We start from the raw sequence: 22,056 nt of genomic DNA on the forward strand, positions 1-22,056 counted from the left end.
AGCAGCTGCTGTATGTTTCAGACATGCTTTGAAGCAGCCATGATGGATCAAAATGGATGTTGGCGTCTCTTCCGTAGAAGCAGCTCAAAGCATTGTGTACATGTTTGCTGCTTTAGATATGGGTCATGCAAGCCTTGACAATAGGATTTAGAGTAACAGGAAAAGCTTTTTTATGTCTGTGACAACAGCTGTGAGAATGCTTCTAGCCCAGAGATGGAAGGACAGAGAAGAAGAATGGCAGACTAAACTGATGGCGTAACTGACGGGAAAGATCAGAAACCAGGAAGATCAAGTATTCCTAAAAGACTGGAGTAAAATTTTCAATATATTAAAAAGACCATTGTAAACAGTTAAAGTCGTTGGCAGGGATATAACGACACTTGTAATGTGGAATCAGTTGTGGTAGCTATGGATATATAATGGATGGGTAAGGGTAAAAGATGCAGAATACTTTATTTTAAATATGGAATCCATGGAGGGAGGGAGGTCTGAGAGTTTGAAAGAACCTTTTGTTTGAATGTTTGAAGTGGGTTAAAGATAAAATGTGTAAAATTATGTAAAACCAATTAAAAAAAATTATATATATAAAAAAACAAAGTAACAAGAAAAGCTGCTACGATGCCAAAGCAAAAGTATAACCATGTTTTTGGAAACCAGCTTGGAAAAGTTCCCTGTGCGACAAACAGTGCATGCAACAGAGGTCCCAATTGCTCATTCCCCACCTCTCAGGTAGATTATGGTCGTTCACAGTCTACATTCTTTATGGGTCCTCCTAAATGGTAATTAATGGAAAACTCAGCAGGAAGGTCCAGCTCCTGCTACCATTGAGGATCAATATAAAATGTCATACCCGCCAAGTGTCCCGGGAGAAGATGAGAGTGGAAGCTTCTGATTCCAACTGTAAACTAATAACAGTTCCCTGTGATGTTCCGGAAACCTTGGCTTGATTAAACTCTAGTTAGGATCGATTTGCAGTTTCAGAACCTGGCTTACTCTGAAACCATAGCAAAAACAACAACAACATCCCACAGTTTTGGAGTTTGGGCATCATGGGGAGTTGATTCGGGATGTAGAAACACCTTGTCTCTTTTTTTCTGGCATGTAAACAAGGAGGAGAGAGGGGGAAGGGGGTGAGAAGGAGCTTGGGGGTCTCCACAACTAGGAGAGATAGCAGGAAACCACGGTCACACATTAAATCCAAAACAGACCTCTAAACAGAGAATAAGCTCCGCTGAATGCTACCGGATTCGCTTCTTAGTAACATTCAGGATCAGACTAAGGCTTCGCTTAGTAGCAGTCATGAAATTAAAAGACTCCTGCTTCTTGGGAGAAAAGCAATGACAAACATAAACAGCATCTTAAAAAGCAGAGACATCACCTTGCCAACAAAACTATGGTTTTCCCAGTAGTGATGTTTGGAAGTGAGAGCTGGACCATAAAGAAGGCTGATGGCCGAATAATTGATGCTTTTGAATTATGGTGCTGGAGGAGACTCTTGAGAGTCCCATGGACTGCAAGAAGATCAAAACTATCTATTCTGAAGGAAATCAGCCCTGAGCGCTCACTGGAAGGACAGATCCTGAAGCTGAGGCGCCAATACTTTGGCCATCTCATGAGAAGAGAAGACTCCCTGGAAAAGACCCTGATGTTGGGAAAGATGGAGGGCACAAGGAGAAGGGGACGGCAGAGGATGAGATGGTTGGACAGTGTTCTCGAAGCTACCAGCATGAGTTTGACGAAACTGCGGGAGGCAGTGGAAGACAGGAGTGCCTGGTGTGCTCTGGTCCATGGGGTCACAAAGAGTCGGACACGACTAAACAACAACAACAAGGCTTCGCTTCCAGCACAAAACTCAATGAAAAAGTGGAATGACTTGTTGTAAATTGCTTCTGGGTTACTTCTGTAAGAGGGAGAACGACTAGTAAGTTCAATAAATAATAATTTATTATCTCCCAATTTATCTCACTGTGTGTGTGTGTGTGTATGCTGCTGTCTGTGCACAGGAATCGTGCTGTGTTGTTGCAGGTCATTTCTGGGTAACAGAAGAACAACAACTGCAGGGAAAGTTGAACGTAGGTCCCCCCCACTTCCCTGCACCAGAGCTGTTTGTAGCTGGCGATGTCACAGAAGAGAAACCGAAGAAGTGGCAGGGTTCAAACTCAGCATCTCCTACGCAGCCAGCTAACCAGAGGAAACCCAGCTGGTTCCCACAGAAGAAACCACAGCCCCCAGCACCTGCCTGCGCTGACGCAATCGGGCGCTTCTCAGAAAGGGACAGGGCTGGTGCAAAAGAAGGGTTTATGAGAAACAGATAAGGAAATGACAGCGAGGCTGGGAGGGCAATCCGCAGCCCGCTTTCCCCTGAACTCCGCACAAACACAAACACACACACACAAACCTATTTTGGTGGCACTGCAACATTCTCTCGAACCCTCACCGCAATCTGACTTGCGTAGGGTGCAGTTGTTTTCCTCGGAAAGGCTTCCAGACAGAGTCTGTAAACAGGAAAGCTCTTTTCTTCAGAGACCCTCCAAAGTCAGAGCCCAAGTATCTTTTAAGAGCCCACTGGACTAGGCCAAAGGCCCATCTAGTCCTGTTTCCCAAGTTTTCCAACCAGATACCTGCAGGAAGCCCAGAAGGATCCCAGCACAAGAGCAACTCTCCCCTTCCTGTGGCTTCCAGCAACTGGTTTTCAGAAGCTTTCCTGTGGGAGAGAGTTCCACAGTTTAACATAGCACTGCGGAAGGCATTTGGTTTGGAAGTCTTTTGGCCAGACTTTTGTGGTAGAGGTGGGTCCGTATGGGACGAGGCTGAAGGCCATCGGATGGCTTGATTTGGCACAACTGGAGAGTATTTTTTTTAAAAAAAATACAGATAAATATAGGCAATCAAAATTATAAAAGCAAATTGCTTAATAATAATAATAATAATGAAAAAAGCTAAAAAACTACAAAAAATATCAAAGTACGTGGCATAGAACATAAGCCATTATGGGAAAGAAAAAAGAAAGAAGAAAGGAGGAGGAGGAGGAGTGTAAAAAAAGAAAAGAAAAAAGAAAAAAAAGGGGGGGAAGAGATAAAAGAGGAAGATGAGCCAAAACACAAGAAGGCTCATCTATTGTACGCTTCCGTCAAGGTCACAACACATAATTATTCTTATCAATTCTCTCTATCTGCATTCCATCTTGGTATTAGGGAACATTTCCCTATGCGATATCATTCTAAACATAACCAGGTCTTTCTTGATGAATCCTTATCCCCTAGATAATTATTTAAACATTCCCATTCTTTTTTCACCATCTTTTTAGGTTTATCTCTTATTGCATCTGTCAGCTTCGCAAGCTCCAAGTATTCGCACAATTTGACTACCCGTTCATCTTTAATGGGTGTATTTTTATCTTTCCAGTGTTTTGCCACTATAACCCTTGCTGCTGATGTCGCATACATAACCTGGTTTTATTTTTGGAGAGTATTTTTTTTGTTCTGCTCCCAGCCCCACCGGCTTTTGTAAAATGGCATCATCTGCCTTGATACCTAGGGAGAGGGTGGGAGACCTTCAAATATCTCAAGGGCTGTCACATAAGAAGAGGGAACAAACTTGTTTTCTCCAGCTCTGGAGGGTAGGACTTGGGGGTAATGGGTTCAGGTTATAAGAAAGGAGCAATTGGACAGTGGAACGGTCTCCCTCATGAGTTTGTGGACTCTCCTTCCTTGCAGGTTTTCTAGCAGAGGTTGGATGGTCATCTGTCATTGAGAGATGACACCGGTCCTGAGAGATCTGCACTGGCTCCCAGTATGTTTCTGAGCACGATTCAAAGTGTTGGTGCTGACCTTTAAAGCCCTAAACGGCCTCAGCCCAGTATACCTGAAGGAGCGTCTCCACCCCCATCGTTCAGCCCGGACACTGAGATCCAGCGCCGAGGGCCTTCTGGTGGTTCCCTCATTGCAAGAAGTGAGGTTACAGGGAACCAGTCAGAAGGCCTTCTCGGTAGTGGCGCCCGCCCTGTGGAACGCACTCCCATCAGATGTGAAGGAAATAAGCAGCTATCCTATCTTTAAAAGACATCTGAAGGAAACCCTGTTTAGGGAAGTTTTTAATATTTAATGCTGTATTGTTTTTAACATTTGATTGGGAGCCGCCCAGAGTGGCTGGGGAAACTCAGCCAGATGGGCGGAGTATAAATAAGAAGTTATTATTATTATCATTATTATTATTATCATTATTATTGATACTTTTGCTGAGATTCCTGAATTGCAGGGGGTTGGAATAGATGACCCTCAGAGTCCCTTCCAGCACTTCAATTCTATGATCTTGATATTAAAAATGTACCAGGAAGCATTTGGACAAGAGGAAGCTAGCTCTGCCCCAGCGAAACTAAAAAGAAACCAAAACTGTAGAAGCCAAAAGTGAGTGTCACTTATGGTTGATTGAATTTTCATTTCCAGTTAAAAGGATTTCCAGGAACAAGCCTGTACTAGCTTTCATCCACCCCCAAGACCCTGGAAAGCCAGATGTTACAGTAGAGAAACTGACAATGAGGCAATACTAGGAACAGATGGGTCCAGGATCACCGGGTAGAAAGCAAGTTTGCAATGTCTGCTACTAGCTGGAAAAAAAATATCTAAACACGGGACATTTGTACGTGCTCCAAGAGGGTGGAGCTGTTTCCTGATCATGTAAAATCCAATTGACATTTTTCCGATTCAGCAATAAAGAGGGGGTTTTCCCAGGGAAAGTAGCAAGACAACAAAAAACCACCCCACTCTCCTACTGTGACTTGGAATCATGGGGGGAATTAAAGTGTGGATGGGCTGTGAGGAATCCTGAATATTTGTGACATTGGAAGGGATTTTTCCCCTGCAAAACGGGAGGTATAGGTTTGCCACCAAAACAGTTACGCTGACCCTAGGTAACTAGGAAGCTGTAATACAGAGAGGCAGAAACTTGAGGACTAGGATAATGCCAACATTTGGGTCACACCACAGCAGCGGTTGGGGGGCAGCAAAACCAAATTCCAGTTAGTGGAACAGTGCAGTGAAGACGACCAGAAAGGGTGTCTCCTCCAACCTTGCCATCAAAAGCAGCGGGAAGGTTCAACTTTCCATTTTTGAGAGTCCTTTTTAGATCAGGACATCTCCGTAGAGGGCTTTTCGCTGCAAGTCTTCCTCTTCGGAAGGCAAAATTTCTGGACTCTCACTGCTTGGGTGGTAGGGATTTCAAGCAGGGACAAGGAACATTATTCTTTATTAAACATGGTTCGCTTTTTTATTAAAAAACAACAACACGCAAGTAAAAAAATAAATAAATAAATAAAAACAACACAGACATTAAAACCAGCAAAAAATATCATTCATCTTTTTAAAACACAGAACACCCCACCCATTGAAGGAAGCCACAGCTCATTAAAAGCCAAATAAATGTTTTTGCCTGGCGCCCTAAGGTTAGCAATGATGGTGCTAGGTGAGCCTCGCTAAGCATTCCACAAGAGGGGGGACACCACTGAAAAGGCCCCGTTCTAGCGTTGGCCTCCTCTGGAGGAGGAACACAGAGAAGAGCTTCAGCTGAGGGTTTGAGCCATTTCATAAGCAGAGAGGCAGTCTTTGCAGGACTGGCGTCCTGACCCACGTAAGGCTCAAAAACAGCACTTTGAATTTGACCCGGAACCTATCTATGCTGGAAGGATGCAAGATGGATTTACTCAGGAGGCAGCCTTCATTTAGTAAGACATCTCCTTGGCTGCCAGTGGGAACTCTCTTTCCTGCGGTCTGAGGATTGCGGATGGGCGTGAACAAGACAAAACTCCCACGAGCCATCCTTTCCGTTGCGCAAGGCCGCGCCTGCTTTAAAGATTTACGGCTGCCACAGAAATCTAGTTTAAAAACCTTGCCCGCCTCAAATCCGAAAGTTGGCTGTGCACAAAAAATAAGGGACAGAAACAGAGGGTTGTGAAAGCACACAGCCTTGCATGCTTTCGGAGACCGCTTTTTATCTGCAGGATGGTTTGACCCTAAACTGCATGCTAGAAATAATATATATATATATGCAACTTCCGCCTGTTGTTCCTGGTGTTGTGACTCAGTGCTGCTGAGTGCAGTGTCTTTGTGTCTTTCTTGAGCCACACGCTTGAGGAAGTTGCCTGGGGTTTGCCACCAGCGAGGGCTAGGGAAAGTCCCTTGGCTGGGTAGAGGGGAGGGCACAAGAAGCTGCTGGGAATTAAGCCTTCGAAGCTTACGACTCCTCAAGGACTGCAGGGTTTGGGTCTTGTCTCCTTGGCTTTTGCCAGGCTGGTCTCCTTCCAGACGCACTCGCTGCTAAACTACAATCTCTGCTCTGCTTTGTGGGAGAGCTGACCGAGGAAGCCTGATGCAACCTGGTTGGTCTCAGGAATAGGAGACTCCAACCCAGGGGTCAGCAAACCTTTTCAGCAGGGGGCCGGTCCACTGTCCCTCAGACCTTGTGGGGGGCCGGACTATATTTTGGGGGAAATTTCCTATGCCCCACAAATAACCCAGAGATGCATTTTAAATAAAAGCACACATTCCACTCATGTAAAAACACCAGGCAGGCCCCACAAATAACCCAGAGATGCATTTAAAATAAAAGGACACATTCTACTCATGTAAAAACACACTGATTCCCAGACCGTCCGCGGGCTGGATTTAGAAGGCGATTGGGCCGGATCCGGGCCCTGGGCCTTAGTTTGCCTACCCATGCTCCAACCTCTCAAGAGTTTACTTCTCCTTGCTCCAGCAAGCTCCCATGCTATTTCTGTTGTGTTTTGTGTTTTCCAAATGCGGTGGTACCTCGGTTTTTGAACGTCATCCATTTTGGAAGACCGTTCGACTTCCGAAATGTTCAAAAACTGAGGCGCAAAGGGCAGCCTGCCAATCCAATAGAGAAAATTGTGAAAAACAACAGATACACGCAGCGGAAGCCGTTCGACTTCTGAGGAGCGTTCAAAAACGGAAGCATTTACTTCCGGGTTTTTGGCGTTTGAAAACCGAAATGTTGGGCAACAGAGATGTTCGAAAACCGAGGTACCACTGTAATATTTTTTTTTAAAAAAATGTAGCAAAGAATGCTGAATACTGAGATCTCTGTGAATTACGGAAATTAAGCTTATTTTGGGAGGAGAAGTTACCTGTGAACTTAAACCCTGACCCTTGAAAACCGACTCAAGTCTCGCCCCCTGCTTCAGAGAAGAATTGTCCATCAATTTTCAAGCCTTTCTTCTCAGCCTTAAAGGCTAGAAACTTGGGTTTAAAAAAACACATAAAGCCCTCAGTTTTTAATAAACTGAATTCTGTGTCTGGAGCCTCCACATACATTCAGCACGTTGCAATGATTCAGACTTGATAAAATCAAGATTTATCCTCATTTCATCACACAAGAGCGAGGCCAGGGACGCAAAAGGATCCCCAGCAATATCTTCTGGAAAAACCCACCAGAGCATTGTTGGACTACAACTCCCATCATCCTGGGCCACATGATGGGCATTGTAGTCCAACAACACTGGGAGATCCGAGTCTGAGAAACACTGGACTGTGGCAACAGGTTTAAGGCACCCCACTATCATAGCCAGACCCCGCTCTCTACTGGGAGCAAAGACTAAATCGAGAGGGATGCATTGGGCCGAAGACCATACGATCGATCCCTCAGTTGCCATGGAGGCCTCGAAATCCCAGCCTGGCCCTGGGAAGGCCCTGAGGCATCCTGGGAAGGGACCAAGAGTCCTGAGTCTTTCCAAAACCACAATGGAGACAAGCCTGTCCAATTTAAGTTACTGAGGTGGGTGGTGTCCCAACAATATGGCGGCTCAGGACATCAGGCCAATGACTGCATGAGCTCATGAGCCACAAAACAGACCCAAGACCTTTTTATTGATCCCTCAGCAGGTCCTGATCTGCCGCCACCTCTCCACCTCCGCTCTGAGGTGAACACGCCCAAGGCTTCTCCATGGCGACGGATCCCAGGGGAAGATAGGATTGCGCAAACTTTCAGGGAAATGCACCAACCATTAGGAAGCTCAGATATCCTGGAAACCAGAGTTCGAAACCTACTACTTGGTCCCAAACCAAGTGGGTTCTGCTCAGGCCCTATTTGCACAATAACGCAATAGGATAGAACTTTACACAGTCAGGGTTTCTTCCCCCAAAGCACCCTGGCAACTGGTGTGTTTTTTTAATGGGTGCTGAGCGTTGTCAGGAGACCCCCCTCACAGAACTACAATTCCCAGAGTTCCCTGGGAGGAGGGAATGATTGCTAAACCACTCCGTGAGGGGAATCGGGGGCCTCCTGGCAACTACGTTTCCCAGGATTCCTTGCGGGGGAAGCCATGGCTGCTAAAGCGGTGTAACAGGGCATCAAAAATATAGTGCAGATGTAGCCTCAAGAGTAGACCCATTGCAATTAATGCACCCGAGTGAGCCATGCCTGTTATATCTCCAACGCGTCAACTCTTGAGTAGAATTATCCCTGGATATGACCCTTCGCCTTTTCAGACTCAAAATCCCAACCTACAATACAGGACCTAATGACCACTTCTGACATTTTGAAGTCGTTTCTCTTCGCTCTCTCACTCCGGCAGGGCACTACAGCTTCACAAGATGGACCTGCGAGTCTGTGGTCACGTTAATAACCAATTTTAAAAGTCGCCAACTTTCCACAGGGGGGGTACGGGCATCCAGGAACCCCCTGCCTTGGCAGAAGAATGGATCGAAAGCCCAGTAAACCTCAGTTGATCCCTGGTCTCCTCTGAGCACGGTTTCCGCCCAAATCCCTGTGCTATCTGTGTGGGTCTTCTTTCTCTTGAGGGTTGAGTTCTTGAGGGAAGGCTATATGTTAGCAGCCACAGGAAATGGGTCCTGTAATAGGAAAACAACCCCTTTCCTTGTCTCTCTGCTGCCCCCAACCCAATTTCCTCTTTCACTCTCTCTTCACCCAGGGCTGGATGAACCATTCAGCAAAATAAGGACGCCCTTAGGGCATCAATGGGGGCAGCACATAAATTTTCCATTTGCTGGATTTACCGGGGTGCATCTGAACCAGGTCCCACCAAAAAATGGCTCCCACAATAAGTGAAAAAAATTATATACCTATATACATGCGCGCATACATACAACAACAAAATAGTAATAATAGAATCATAGAGTTGGAAGGGACCCTGACGGTCATCTAGCCCAACCCCCTGAAATGCAGGAATCTTTTGCCCAATGTGGGGGCTTGAACCCACGATCCTGAGATAGAGAGTTTCCTGCTCTACTGACAGAGCTATCCCAGCTAGAGGTTGATGATATACATTCATCTTAACGAAATTTGGAAACAGATTGGTATAGATTGGAAACAGATTGGGAATTGTGGGAAGGAACGTGGAAATAACTAAATTAATAGTTCTTATTACCCTGAGTAATACTGAGTTAAAAACAAAAGAGGAATTGCAATGGGTAAAATTGATGGTAACTGCAGCCAGACAGGTCATAGCGAGTAATTGGGAAAATGCAGAAGAGTTAGGGGTGAACCAATGGAGGAAAAAACTGAATATTATAATTTTAGAATATTTAACTGTGAAGATACATAGAATGAAAGGGTTTAAGGTCATTGAGAAAGAGGAGGATTGGTTTGAGAAGATATTGAATTATTTGAGTAGGTTTGAACGATTTGGGGCAATTAAAATGTTAAAAGTTAAATAACACTTGTGGAAGGAGAAGCGTACATATGGTTGATTTGAATATGTTATTATTGAATATGTATATTATTGAATATTGTATACCCAATGTATCAGCCGCCTAGGGGGGGGGGGTTTCACTGTTTGTGTTTTGGTGGTTGGTAAAAAATAAAAATACATTCATCTTGGGAATACAACCAAATTAGAACCTTGCAACTTGTATATGGGGGCACCAAAATCTTTAACTGCTTAGGGCCTCTAAAGGTCTGGATCCAGAATACCCCAGCTTTACTGGAAGCCCTGAAGAGTGGGGGAACCTGTTCTCCCTCCCTCCCTTGATGCACAAGACCTGATCACGCTCTAAAACTTCCTGGACGGGGGAGGGCTGTGGCTCCGTGGTTCAGAGCCTCTGCTTTGCATGCAGAAGGTCTCGCGGTTCGTTCCCCGGCGTCTCTGGGTAGGGCTGAGAACTGAAACCCTGGAGAGCCACGGCTTTGCCAGTCAGTGCACAGGCAAAACTGAGCTAGACGGACTCAGCCCCAGTTTGTACTGTGCATTTAAAGCACCGTGCGGGGCCAGCCCACCCAAGAGACAAGGTGAGGCAACCGCCTCAGGCGGCAGAGTCCACTGGGATAGCAGATCCTGATGTAGAATTTTAGCCAGGGCCGGCCCACCCAAGAGGAAAGGTTAATGCACTATTTAAAGTAGGGCCGGCCCACCCAAGAGGCAAGTGGAGGCGACCGCCTCAGGTGGCAAGATCCACCGGGGTGGCAGAGCCCTGATGTCCATCTTTCTCTCCCCTCCCCCTTGCTCCTGATCTTCCTTCACCCCTTCTTCCCTGGCAGGGAGCGAGGTGCCATTTTGGGCTCTGCCTCAGGTGCCAAACTGTTTTGGGTCATCCCCTGGCACTATGATACAACTTTAAACAGCTCCCACACCAGGAAAAAGTTGTGGAAGCTGTAGTTTGCTATGGCTGCTGAGAGTTTTTAGGAGATACCTGTTTCCATTCGCTAAAACTACAATTCCCAGAGTTCCTTGGGAAGCAGGATTGACTGCGAAATTGTAACAGGAGGTCTCCAAACAGGGCTTAACAAACTACAGCTCCCAGAGTTCTTTGGGGGAAGCCATGACTGTTTAAAGTGGTATCGCAGTGCTTTCAATGTCTGGGGTGAATGTGGCCTTGGTATAAGGCAGGTTGCTGTGATTCCTCTCCCCACTTTTCCAGCCTGAGACCTACAATAACATTCGGCCGTCCACATTGGTACGAAGAATGAAAAGACAGATGGAAGCTTTCTCCCCGCGGCCTAAGAGAGAGGCAATCACTCCCCCAAGCTGTGAGGGCTCGGATGGAGAAGCCCTCCAAGTCTTCCCAAACGTGCTGCTAAAGCAAAGACCCCATGTCCAGGAGCAGTGCACAGTGGTACCTCTGGTTACGTACTTAATTCGTTCTGGAGGTCTGTTCTTAACCTGAAACTGTTCTTAACCTGAAGCACCACTTTAGCTAATGGGGCCTCCTGCTGCCACCGCACGATTTCTGTTCTCATCCTGAAGCAAAGTTCTTAACCCGAGGTAATATTTCTGGGTTAGCGGAGTCTGTAACCTGAAGCGTATGTAACCTGAAGCATATGTAACCCGAGGTACCACTATACCTCAAAATATCAGGTGCTGCAGACAAACAACAAGGTATGATTGCCTTCACATCCTCTGTGCTAAGATTCTTGGTGGCCACGGTGGGATTTATTTATTTTTTGCATTTCCATTCGCCTTGCTTTCCTCCAAAGAGAATGCATAGCTCCCCTCCCTATTTTACCCTATAAAAACAACCCTGTGAGGTAGGTCAGGCCGTGGGCGAGTGACGCCCAAGGTCACCCAACCAGCTCCATAGCTGAGTGGGGATTCGAACCCTGGTCTCCCGGGTCAGGGTCCAACACTCTAACCCCTACACCACACTGCCTCTCTCTGGATGATGGACTGACAGCACGTTCCCTACCCCACGGCTCCTACTTACCTGCCGCAGGTTGTTGAAGGTGTCCAGGCTTTGCCTCCCCTGGTGGAAAAGAGCAATCAGGCGCCGAGCGGCCAGAAGATTCCCCTGAACCACAGCAATGTGGAGAGGCCTGGAACGGAACAGAGAAATGAGCTGCGACACCATTAGACCAGAGACCCCTCCCCTCCCGGTCTGCAAAGCTTTGCTAACCTGGCGCCTTCCAGACTACAACTCCCATCAGCCACCTGGAGGCACCACTTTGGCTGAGGTTGAGGGACATTGACACATGAGAAAAGTTGATCGGGGACTGAAGGTGGGGTGGATTGGAACAGCAGCTTCCAAGCTGTGGAGCTCCCTGCACCCAGAAGCACCTTCACTATACAAGAAACCCTATACCTGGGCTTTTGACACTTGGAAGGGACCCCAAGGGTCATCCAGTCCAACCCGCAAGTTGCAGAAATCTTAGCTAAATCATCCATGGCATGAAATGTACGTTTTTAGGACGCACCTTATCTCTGTGATTGGGCGCCGTTTTAAGCTGTTTTTAATATTGCCTTTTAATAGCGCAACCAACACATACAGCGGTACCTCGGGTTACAAATACTTTAGGTTACAGACTCTGCTAACCCAGAAATAGTACCTCGGGTTAAGAACTTTGCTTCAGGAAGAGAACAGAAATTGTGCTCCGGCGGCATGACAGCAGCAGGAGGCCCCACTAGCTAAAGTGGTGCTTCAGGTTAAGAACAGTTTCAGGTTAAGAACGGACCTCTGGAACGAATTAAGTACTTAACCTGAGGTACCACTCTACTTAAAATAATCCTTTTCCCTATGTACTTTTAAAAAGCACTATTGCATACCGTGGTACCTCTGGTTATGTACTTAATTCGTTCTGGAGGTCCGTTCTTAACCTGAAACTGTTCTTAACCTGAAGCACCACTTTAGCTAATGGAGCCTCCCGCTGCTGCCGCTGCATGATTTCTGTTCTCATCCTGAAGCAAAGTTCTTAACCCAAGGTACTATTTCTGGATTAGCGGAGTCTGTAACCTGAAGCGTCTGTAACCTGAAGCGTATGTAACCCGAGGTACCACAGTATCTATATTTTCCATTTTGCCTTTATATGAAGAAACGGTTCATGCCTTGAAATAAAATGATTTTTCAGCATAACTTTATTTATATATATATAAATTTAATATATATTATATTAATTATATTTATATACTTACTTATTTATAAGACTTCAGTTATCCCCAGGGTAAAAAAAGGGGGGGCACATTATCTACCTGGCCCGGGCCTCTGCCTGGCTCTGCAAGGCCCTGGTCTGAACCCTCTATAAAGGGGCATGAGTGGGATTAAGGGGGTCTCCCTGCTTACAGCCCCCTCCCTATTTCAATCCTGGCCAAAGCTCTCGCTCTCGGTTGTCCAAAGTCTCAACGCCCCCCTGCTACCTATCCCCATAGCACCCCGGGCTCCACCTGACTTCGCAGAAGCTGCCTCTCTCCCCGCTTGTGATGAAACGAAACCGCCTTATCGTCTGGGGCCAAGCCCACAGGCAGCGGGAAGGGCTCCCAGGGCACCGGCTTCCAGTAAGCCGAGCCCTGACCTCCGCTTCCTGTCTCGCTAACGGAGCCTCAAGGGCTCACCGCAGGAGCCAGCCCCCCCAGCGGAGAGGAAGGAGGAGACGAACAACCCCTGGTTCAGGGCTCTGCAGCTCAGAAGGATGTGGGGCAGCTTAAGGAGGAGAGAGGGGCAGGGGTCACTTCTCCCCTTCGCCATATTCCAGGAAAAGGGACAGGACTGCCAACAATTACACAGCAGGGGAAACGTCAGCAGACGGGGAGGAAGTCAGGGTGTGTGTAAGAGAGAGGGGTGTAGCTTGGGTAGGGGATTCCCCTTTGGCAGCTGCACTTGGCTCCGGTTAAACAAAGCTGCTGAGTGAGAGGAGGAGAAAAAGGCGGAGAGGCCTCTCTCTCCAAATGTCCAAACCCAAACCAGAAGGAAAGAGCGTTACCTGTACATCTTAGGCTAAGTCCGTGATCCTTCCAACCAAACAGGATGGAAAGAGGCAGACTCCTGCTGTTTGGCCCTAGAAGTGGGGTAGACTGTTTTTGGATATGGAGGCTCAACCTAGCTACTGTGGTGGAGGACAGCCGCCAACAGGCTGCACCCACCGGGAATGTGTCTAATCAGGGCTCTCCCCTCCGCCCCCCCCCCAATTTGCCTAAGCAAACGGCCACCCTGACATGATGCGGCAACACAATTCTGCACATCAGAGGCTGGCGGGAGTTGTGGCTCGAAACATCTGGAAGGCTGGTGCATGTTGATTATGCAAAGGGTGGATTTCTTCATCCTGGGAGACCCAGGTTCAAATCCACAGCAGAAAAATTCCAGAAGGCTCAACTCTTGGATACCTTCCAAGTCAAATTACCTTCCCTTTCCCTCCCCTGAAAAAAAGTGTGTTTTTAAATGTGTTTTCTGCAGTTATGCTCCTTTTTATAGAAAGGTCTGTACAGAATAACCAATGGCTGCTTGTTTCCTTTTTTAAACAAAGGGGCTGTGTGCTGTTGGCTTGGCTGGTGCACAGGCCCATTTCACAGATTACGCCAATAGTCACTGAGGCTAGAACTATGTGTTCAGCAAACACATTGGGGTGGGTCATGGCATTTGCAGGGGAAACTGCTTAGTTCCTCTCCCCACAACCAGAATCTGCAAACAGCTGGTCACCAACATAAAGATAAAGATACCACAAAGCAACCATTTGCATGTGGGGTGAAATATGGGGTGTTGGCAGTTGCCCTCTTCAGCCTCCTCAAATGATGCCTCAAATTTTTCAGCCCCACCATGGAAATTGAATTAGAGGCGAGATTCAACTTCCACCCATGACTCAGACTTCAGTACTGGGATGGGAAAATCAGAAACAAGGAAGTCCTCTGAGCATGTGCAAACTGCCTTTGGGCAGCTGCTGCTTAATTATAAATTCCCAGGTATTGCACACATGCCTTCTCAGAATCGACCCTCAAAATTGAAGTTCCCCATCCCCCCCCCACTTCCTGCCAGGCCCCAATCCTTCCCTTCTTCTCCTGCACTTCCAGTTCTCCCCCCTTGAGCACCCAGCTTCTCCCTCTCCTTACGTGTCTCCGTCCTCATCTGGCTTGGTCGCTGTGGCAACGTCTAGGGCCAACTGGGCCTCCACGGGGCAGAGGAAAGCGTAAGGGGTAGGGACCCTCAGCACTGGGTTGGGGGTCACGGGATGCAAAAGCGGCGACATCTCAGGGCTGAGGAAGGGGCCGGCCAAACCTGAAACGGGGAGGTGGGGAAAAAGAGAAAGAAGGGTTGGAATGAGACGCAAAGCCGACCCTAAAAGAACCCAGGCGTCCGGGACTCCTAGTCCCCTCATTGATAAGTTCACTGGAAGGCTTTCCTTGAGCTCTGCCAGTCGCCAGCCTCTTCAGGAGCAAGGAATGCCGTTTTGAGCCTCAGTAGTGGTGGCAGAGAGAATGGGCGCAAACGGAAAGGGTAACAACAAAGCTCCAAGTTTGCATTTTATTTCCTCCAAAGGCAGCACATTTTAAAGGGTGCTTTGTTATCGCTATTTGTATGCGCAGATGCATTTTAGACCTCACAACAACCAAAGACACGGGTGAAAATGTTGATTTGTTTTAAAAATAGAGAGAGAGGAGGAAACTGCCCCTCTCCAAAAAAAACAAAAACCCTTGGTTCTTCTGCTAAGAAGCTCAGATTTCCTCATTCTGGTCAAAGTGGGTGGAACGGCAGCAGAAAACGGCAATTAAAGGGTCCAATCTGCACCATACAGTTAAAGCACTATTTATACCACTTTGTACTGCTTCCCCGCCAAAAAATTATGGGAGCTGTAGTTTGTTAACGGTGCTGAAAGAGTGCTTTAAATGTATTGTGCGGATGTGGACTGCATCCAATGAGATGTGCTTGGTTTCGGTCTGGCCGCATTTGCGCTGCATCTCAGGACGGTCTTTGCTTATTTGCCACCTGAGGTGTAATGCGGAGTTTCCACATCTAGTGGGGAGCAAGGAAGGGAGTGGTTGCAAAGGGAGGCGAGCTTCATTGATGCTCCTTAGATGGAGACACTCTGGGGCACCTCACGGTTTGGGCCACAGTAGCACCACAGGCAGAAGAAAAGCCTGAGCATGTAGCGCTGCCACAGGTGTGCTTCTCCCAACGCCACAATTCTGACCAAACTTGCCGTGAAGTCCGGATTCCCCACTTGAGGAGAGGGCTTCAATTTACTTTGCGCCTGTGCTGGCCTCACACCTGACGAAGACTTCTGTTGTGCTCAGAAGCTTCGTCGTTCTCCAAGCCACTAGCTGGTCCAATGGCAAACAACTCATAATAAATAAAAATAAAAAAATACTTCAGGCGTTTCTACAGCACATGAGTTCTGCAGAGCGCTCCAGCTCGCCAAGGCCTACAACAACCTGGTAAGTTAGGCTCTTTTGACAAGAGATCTTTCCCAGTCTGCACCTGTACTGCATCAAGATGTTTTAATGATTTTATATCTTTTAATGATCTTATATCTGCTGCCCTGGGCTCCTTTGGGAGGAAGGGCAGAAATAAAATTAATAGGAATGGAATCATAGAATTTTAGAGCTGGAAGAAACCCTAAAGACCATGTAGTCCCAAACTTGGGTCTCTAGCTCTTTTTTGGACTACAACTCCCATCATCCATAGCTAGCAGGAACAGTGGCCAGGGATGATGGGAACTGTAGTCCAAAAACAGCTGGGGACCCAAGTTTGGGAGACCCTGACTAGTCCAACCTCCTGCAATGCAGGAATATGCAGCTGTTCCATACGGTGATTGAACCTGCAACCTTGGTGCTATAGGACCAAATAAAAATAAAAATAAATTCTTCACTGCAGGCCAGGAGCCAGCTTGCTACAGCCACCTAGGCATTTTCAGGGCTGAGGTGCAATGCACACAAGGGGACTTCCCAATTCAGAGATTATGTTCTCGGGACCAAGGCAGGCACCAACATCTCCATTTCACCCGTTTCGCAGACTTCCCATCCATCTGGCTGCCACACCTGCCTGACAGATTCATTTCCTCCTTGCTGCAGGCCTTCCTCTTCTTGACCCCTACAGCTGGGAAAGGGTGTTTTTAAAAAAACAGCCCCAAAACAAAAAACTTTTAGGCGAGTCCAAAGCCCTTCCTTCACCTCAATTACCAAGTGGGGCCCTTGGATTGCAAAAAAGGGACGATGCAAACCAGGAGTGGGTCACCTGTGGCCCTCAAACGTTGTGGGGCTCCATCTCCCACCAGTCCTGGCCAACACAATCCGGAGATGATGGGGTGTGTGGTCCATCAAGATCTAGAGCGCCGCAGGTGAGCCACTCTCGGAAAGGCAAGCGGATGGGTGCCAAGTGATTGGGAAGGAAGTTGGCTGCAAAAAACCCCTAAGGATGGAGAGGTAGAAAAATCAGCTGCTGTCGGAAGGAGATGGAGTGGGGATAGAGCATTCGAGAGAGGGGGCCTTCTCTTTACCTGAGTAATAGGCAGCTGGGAATCTTGGGTAGCTGACAGAGATATACGGAGAGTGGTAACCATTGAAGGGGGAGCCCCACAGCTCGCTGCTCTCCGTCTTGGGGACTTTGCCAGCCAGCGGCCCCTGGGCGTCCCCATCTGCCCCCGGCACGACATACGGGCGTTTCCGCAAGGGCAAGCACGTCTTGGCCTTCTTCTCCCCCTCCAGCCCCGCCTGGGGAGAAGCTGTGCTCCGCATTCCTGGAAGGATGGGGCCGGGCTGACAGACGGCACTCGGGGCTTCCTCGGGCTCCCGGGAAGTAGGCAACTGCCTCCCGGAGGCGTCCAAAGAAACCTCTCTGTCGGGGGCGATGCATCTGCCTTGGCTGCCCCCTTTCCGCCAGGTGCTCAAGTCCACAGGTAGCTCCCCGGCCATGTTTGCCAAATCCTCCTTGCCGTCGCCGGGCAGGGACTCCCGGGCAGGGTTCGCTTTCGGCTCCAGAGCTGGGTCAAGGGCTGGTGGAGCGGGAGGCGTCCACCTGGTCAGCTTTCCCGGGTGCTGCTGAGTGGGCAGTCGGAAAGTCACCATCACCTGCTCATGTTCGCAAACCAAAAGCCCCCAGGGAACCCGCTCACCCAAGGCAGCTTGGGGGAGGCTCTCAGTTTCCGACGGCGGCCGCTTTCCAAGCGCCCTCCGACGGACGCTGCAAATCCCTTTCCATAGGCTCGGAAGATTGGATGGCCCGGTTACCTCCACCGACGCGCCATGTGATCACACCTGAGCGCTTTGCTCACAGGGTGTGGGCAGTGGGTGAGGTGTCATGCTCAGGAAGCCGGCAGGCAGTCCTTTCCGAGAGCAGCAGGAGAGAGCCGAGGGGTGGGGTGGGGGGTGCAGGAAGGTCACAACCCCACCCGCACCCTCCTCGTCCGCTTTCTGGATTCCGGGGAAAGGAGTCACCAGTCAAGCCGCGCCCGGTCTCCGCGCTCCGTCCCTTGCCAATTCTCTTCTCTTGTTTTCCTTTTTCCTGGCTGGAAGTGCTCCCCCGCCGCCCAAACCCGACGGTCCGGGTGGCGATGGCAGTGCCCTCAGTGCCCCGCGGGCGCCCACGAGTGAATCCCGAGGAGCGGCGGTGACACCCGCTGCTTCGCCCACCCTCGGCGGTAGAGGAAGCCGGGACTTCCCCGTCGGCTCAGCTGAATACTAGGGACTTTCACAGACGCCTCTTACCGGCCTCCCCTCCCCGGGGGAGTTCCGCCTACAGCTCCTCCTCTTCTTGGCCGCCTGCCTGCTCTCGAAACTCCTTCCCCCGGCAGGCGCACAACGGCCAGGGGAGCCCTGCGCGCCATGCGCCCAGGGCGCATTGCCAAAGAAGCCAGGTGCGCCCAGGGCGCATTGCCAGCTCCCCAGGCGGAGAGGCGAGCGGGATCGGGGGGCGGGGAGGCGCTTCGCTTCGCTTTTGCGGCCCTTTTCCCGGACTTCTCCCCTCCCAGCCGGGAACGCCCCAGAGGGGAAGGGCAAGGAGTGCGACCGCCCCTCGCCAGGGCTAGGAGGCGACGGGGCGCTTAACTCTTTCCTCGGGAAGAGGCCGGGGGTGTGAGAGAAAGACGCCCAGCGATGCATGAGGCTGCGCAGCTCAGTGGTTTTTACTTAAGGATAGGTTCGGTTCTGGAATTACTGGTCCTGCAGTCCTAAGAACCCTGATGGACCATCAGACCAGTGCCCCATCTGGTCCAACATCCTATATGGCCAATCGGATGCCCGTGATATGCCCGCAAGCGGGACCCAGGCACAAGAGCCTTCTGCGCTGTCCAGCAACGGGTATTCAGAAGCGTTCCTGCTTCCGGCCATGCAGGCAGGGTATAGCCTCCGTGGTTCATAGCTATTGCTTGCGTCTCCCCACCGCCGTGCAGTCACACATTTTAATGTTTGTGGTTTTTAGATTTTTGTAAATCGCTTATTAGCCCATTTTGGAATTAAGCGTTACATAGGAGCCAACTCCTTGGGGCCGAGGGGGACTTCGGCTTTAATAATAATAATAATAATAATAATAATAATAATAATAATAATAATAATAATTTATACCCCGCCCACCTGGCTGAGTTTCCCCAGCCACTCTGGGCGGCTCCCAATCGAGTGTTAAAAACAATACAGCAATAAAATACCCCCGCCCCCGTTGATGGCCATTGCCATTCAAATGGGGTCCGTGCACCACGTCATGTGTTCGATTATGCAGGGCAGGGCTTACTTGTGCCCCCACAATATGTTATTATTGGGCGTAGTGGGGCATAACTGTACATAACTTACTCAGGTTCGGCCCTCACCCCCAACAAAATCTGGAAGATTAACAGCGTTCTCCCCAGCATATAGTGATAATGGGGCAAGCTGCACCTGTTAAAATTCTGCCTGCCTCTAAGTTGTACCTCGATTAAAATAATAATATTTTTTTCACAAAGCATAAAAACCACTTCACACGAGCATTGGCTTTTTAACTTCGGTGGCATAACGTTTCTCTCTTGATAACTCCGAGGCAAGGTTGGCACCATCTTTTTATCACTGTTCGTGGGCTGGATTTCTGCCTGGCATGGAGAAATCTACCAGATCGAGCGTCTTTCTCCACGCGAGGAAAAGCTTCGCCAGCCAGATCTCTGCGCTGCAGGCTGCTGCTAAACGCACAGGAGCAGGAGGAAGGAGAAAAGGTGGCAGCCTGCAGCCCCTCTTCCTTTAAAATCAGCCTGCCACGCGGAGGTCTCTCTCGCAGGCGCGCCGCTTCCTTTGGTGTGGGGTGGGAGGGAGAGAGAAAAGACGCTTCGCCAGGGGAAAAATTGGGTGGCAACCTGGCCTTTTCCTGCAGGCTGAAGCAGGAGAGGCGCCGCGTCGCGTGGGTTGGCAGGAAGAAGCACGAAGTTAGCTGGAAAGGAGGACGCGGGGCGATCCGGTTGTTCTCCCAGAGGACGCAGAGGGCGCAGCGGCGCTTCGGAGCTGCACGGAACGGCTGCGCAAATGACGAGTCATTCGCGGTTGGGGAAGGGAGGGGAAAACTGAACGGGATTCCCCCAGAATTGGTCCAAAGGGCAGGCGAGGTCGCTGGCGGCTAGGGAAACGGAGCCCCCTGCTGGCCGAGGGAGGAGAGGTAGCCGCCTTGGAGGCGAAGGGGTTAACCTGCCAACTTCAGCGCCAAGTGCTCTCTGCGTGAACATCTAAAGTTCTGCCAAGGAGGTGAACTGCAGGAGGAAGGGCAAGCGAGGGCTCTCCCCATCACGTGGGTGGGGACCGTGCTTCTTACCGTACATGAAGCACCCTTTGCCCACGCCAATGAGGAAGGGAGGCCTGCTCTGATAAGCTTTCTTTTTTTCTTTTTTTTAGGGTGAGGAAATCAGATTGCCTCGCCCTCGCCCGCCTGTGCTTCCCTGTGCTTTTCCAAGCGTGGCTCTGGCTTGGAAGCAGAGCACAGCGACTCACACCAGTCTGCAGCTGATTGGGAGGAAACAAGGCCAGAACAGTGAATCGTGAAGAGACACAGCGGGCAGACTCCTCGCTGAATTGGTGCTAGTGGACTGACGGGAGCAATTCTTCTTCTTCTTCTTCTTCTTCTTCTTCTTCTTCTTCTTCTTCTTCTTCTTCCTCCTCCTCTTCCTCTTCTGATATCTGTGTGCCCTGAACCTGGGACATTCTGCATTCAGTGCAGGTGTCCTACTGTTCAGTCACTGGGGATACAGTTGTTGTTGTTTAGTCGTTTAGTCGTGTCCGACTCTTCGTGACCCCATGGACCAGAGCATGCCAGGCACTCCTGTCTTCCACTGCCTCCCACAATTTGGTCAAACTCATGCTGGTAGCTTCGAGAACACTGTCCAACCATCTCATCCTCTGTCGTCCCCTTCTCCTTGTGCCCTCCATCTTTCCCAACATCAGGGTCTTTTCCAAGGAGTCTTCTCTTCTCCTGAGGTGACCAAAGTACTGGAGCCTCAGGTTCAGGATCTGTCCTTCCAATGAGCACTCAGGGCTGATTTCCTTCAGAATGGAGAGGTTTGATCTTCTTGCAGTCCATGGGACTCTCAAGAGTCTCCTCCAGCACCATAATTCAAAAACATCAATTCTTCGGCGATCAGCCTTCTTTATGGTCCAGCTTTCCCTTCTATACTGGGAAAACCATAGCTTTTGCTATACGGACCTTTGTTGGCAAGGTGATGTCTCTGCTTTTTAAGATGTTGTCTAGGTTTGTCATTGCTTTTCTCCCAAGATGCAGGCGTCTTTTAATTTCGTGGCTGCTGTCACCATCTGCAGTGATCATGGAGCCCAAGAAAGTAAAATCTCTCACTGCTTCCATTTCTTCCCCTTCTATTTGCCAGGAGGTGATGGGACTAGTGACCATGATCTTCGTTTTTTTGATGTTGAGCTTCAAACCATATTTTGTGCTCTCCTCTTTCACCCTCCTTAAAAGGTTCTTTAATTCCTCTTCACTTTCTGCCATCAAGGTTGTGTCATCTGCATATCTGAGGCTGTTGATATTTCTTCCGGCAATCTTAATGCCGGCTTGGGATTCATCCAGCCCAGCCTTTCGCATGATGAATTGTGCATACAAGTTAAATAAGCAGGGAGACAGTATACAGCCTTGCCGTACTCCTTTCCCAATTTTGAACCAGTCAGTTGTTCCATATCCAGTTCTAACTGTAGCATCTTGTCCCACATAGAGATTTCTCAGGAGACAGATGATGTGATCAGGCACTCCCATTTCTTTAAGAACTTCCCATTTCTTTAAGAACTTGCCATAGTTCTTAAAGTACATAGTACATAGTTCTTACAGTACATGTTCTCAACTCATGAGACATGACTGGATGGGTGACAGCCATCTCGAGATTACATGCTTACAGTCTCTGGTGCCCCTAGTTAAAAGGATCAGAGGGCTAGACCAGGAA

At 49.0% G+C, this 22,056-nt stretch overlaps 1 protein-coding gene across 1 annotated transcript in view; it reads right to left on the reverse strand.

Annotated features, from left to right (window-relative positions):
* Window positions 1-18,654, reverse strand: part of BCL3 (BCL3 transcription coactivator) — a 33,511-nt gene extending 14,857 nt beyond the window's left edge. The window contains exons 1-3 of the mRNA XM_053397830.1: window positions 17,164-18,654; window positions 14,780-14,945; window positions 11,673-11,781 (exon numbers count right to left, since the gene is read on the reverse strand). Of these exons, the coding sequence (XP_053253805.1) occupies window positions 11,673-11,781; window positions 14,780-14,945; window positions 17,164-17,731 (843 nt within the window). The 5' untranslated portion in view covers window positions 17,732-18,654. The remainder of the gene's footprint in view (window positions 1-11,672; window positions 11,782-14,779; window positions 14,946-17,163) is intronic.
* Window positions 18,655-22,056: the final 3,402 nt, after the last annotated feature.

Source organism: Podarcis raffonei, chromosome 8 (genome assembly GCF_027172205.1).
Source record: "Podarcis raffonei isolate rPodRaf1 chromosome 8, rPodRaf1.pri, whole genome shotgun sequence".
In the NCBI taxonomy this organism is placed as follows: domain Eukaryota; kingdom Metazoa; phylum Chordata; class Lepidosauria; order Squamata; family Lacertidae; genus Podarcis; species Podarcis raffonei.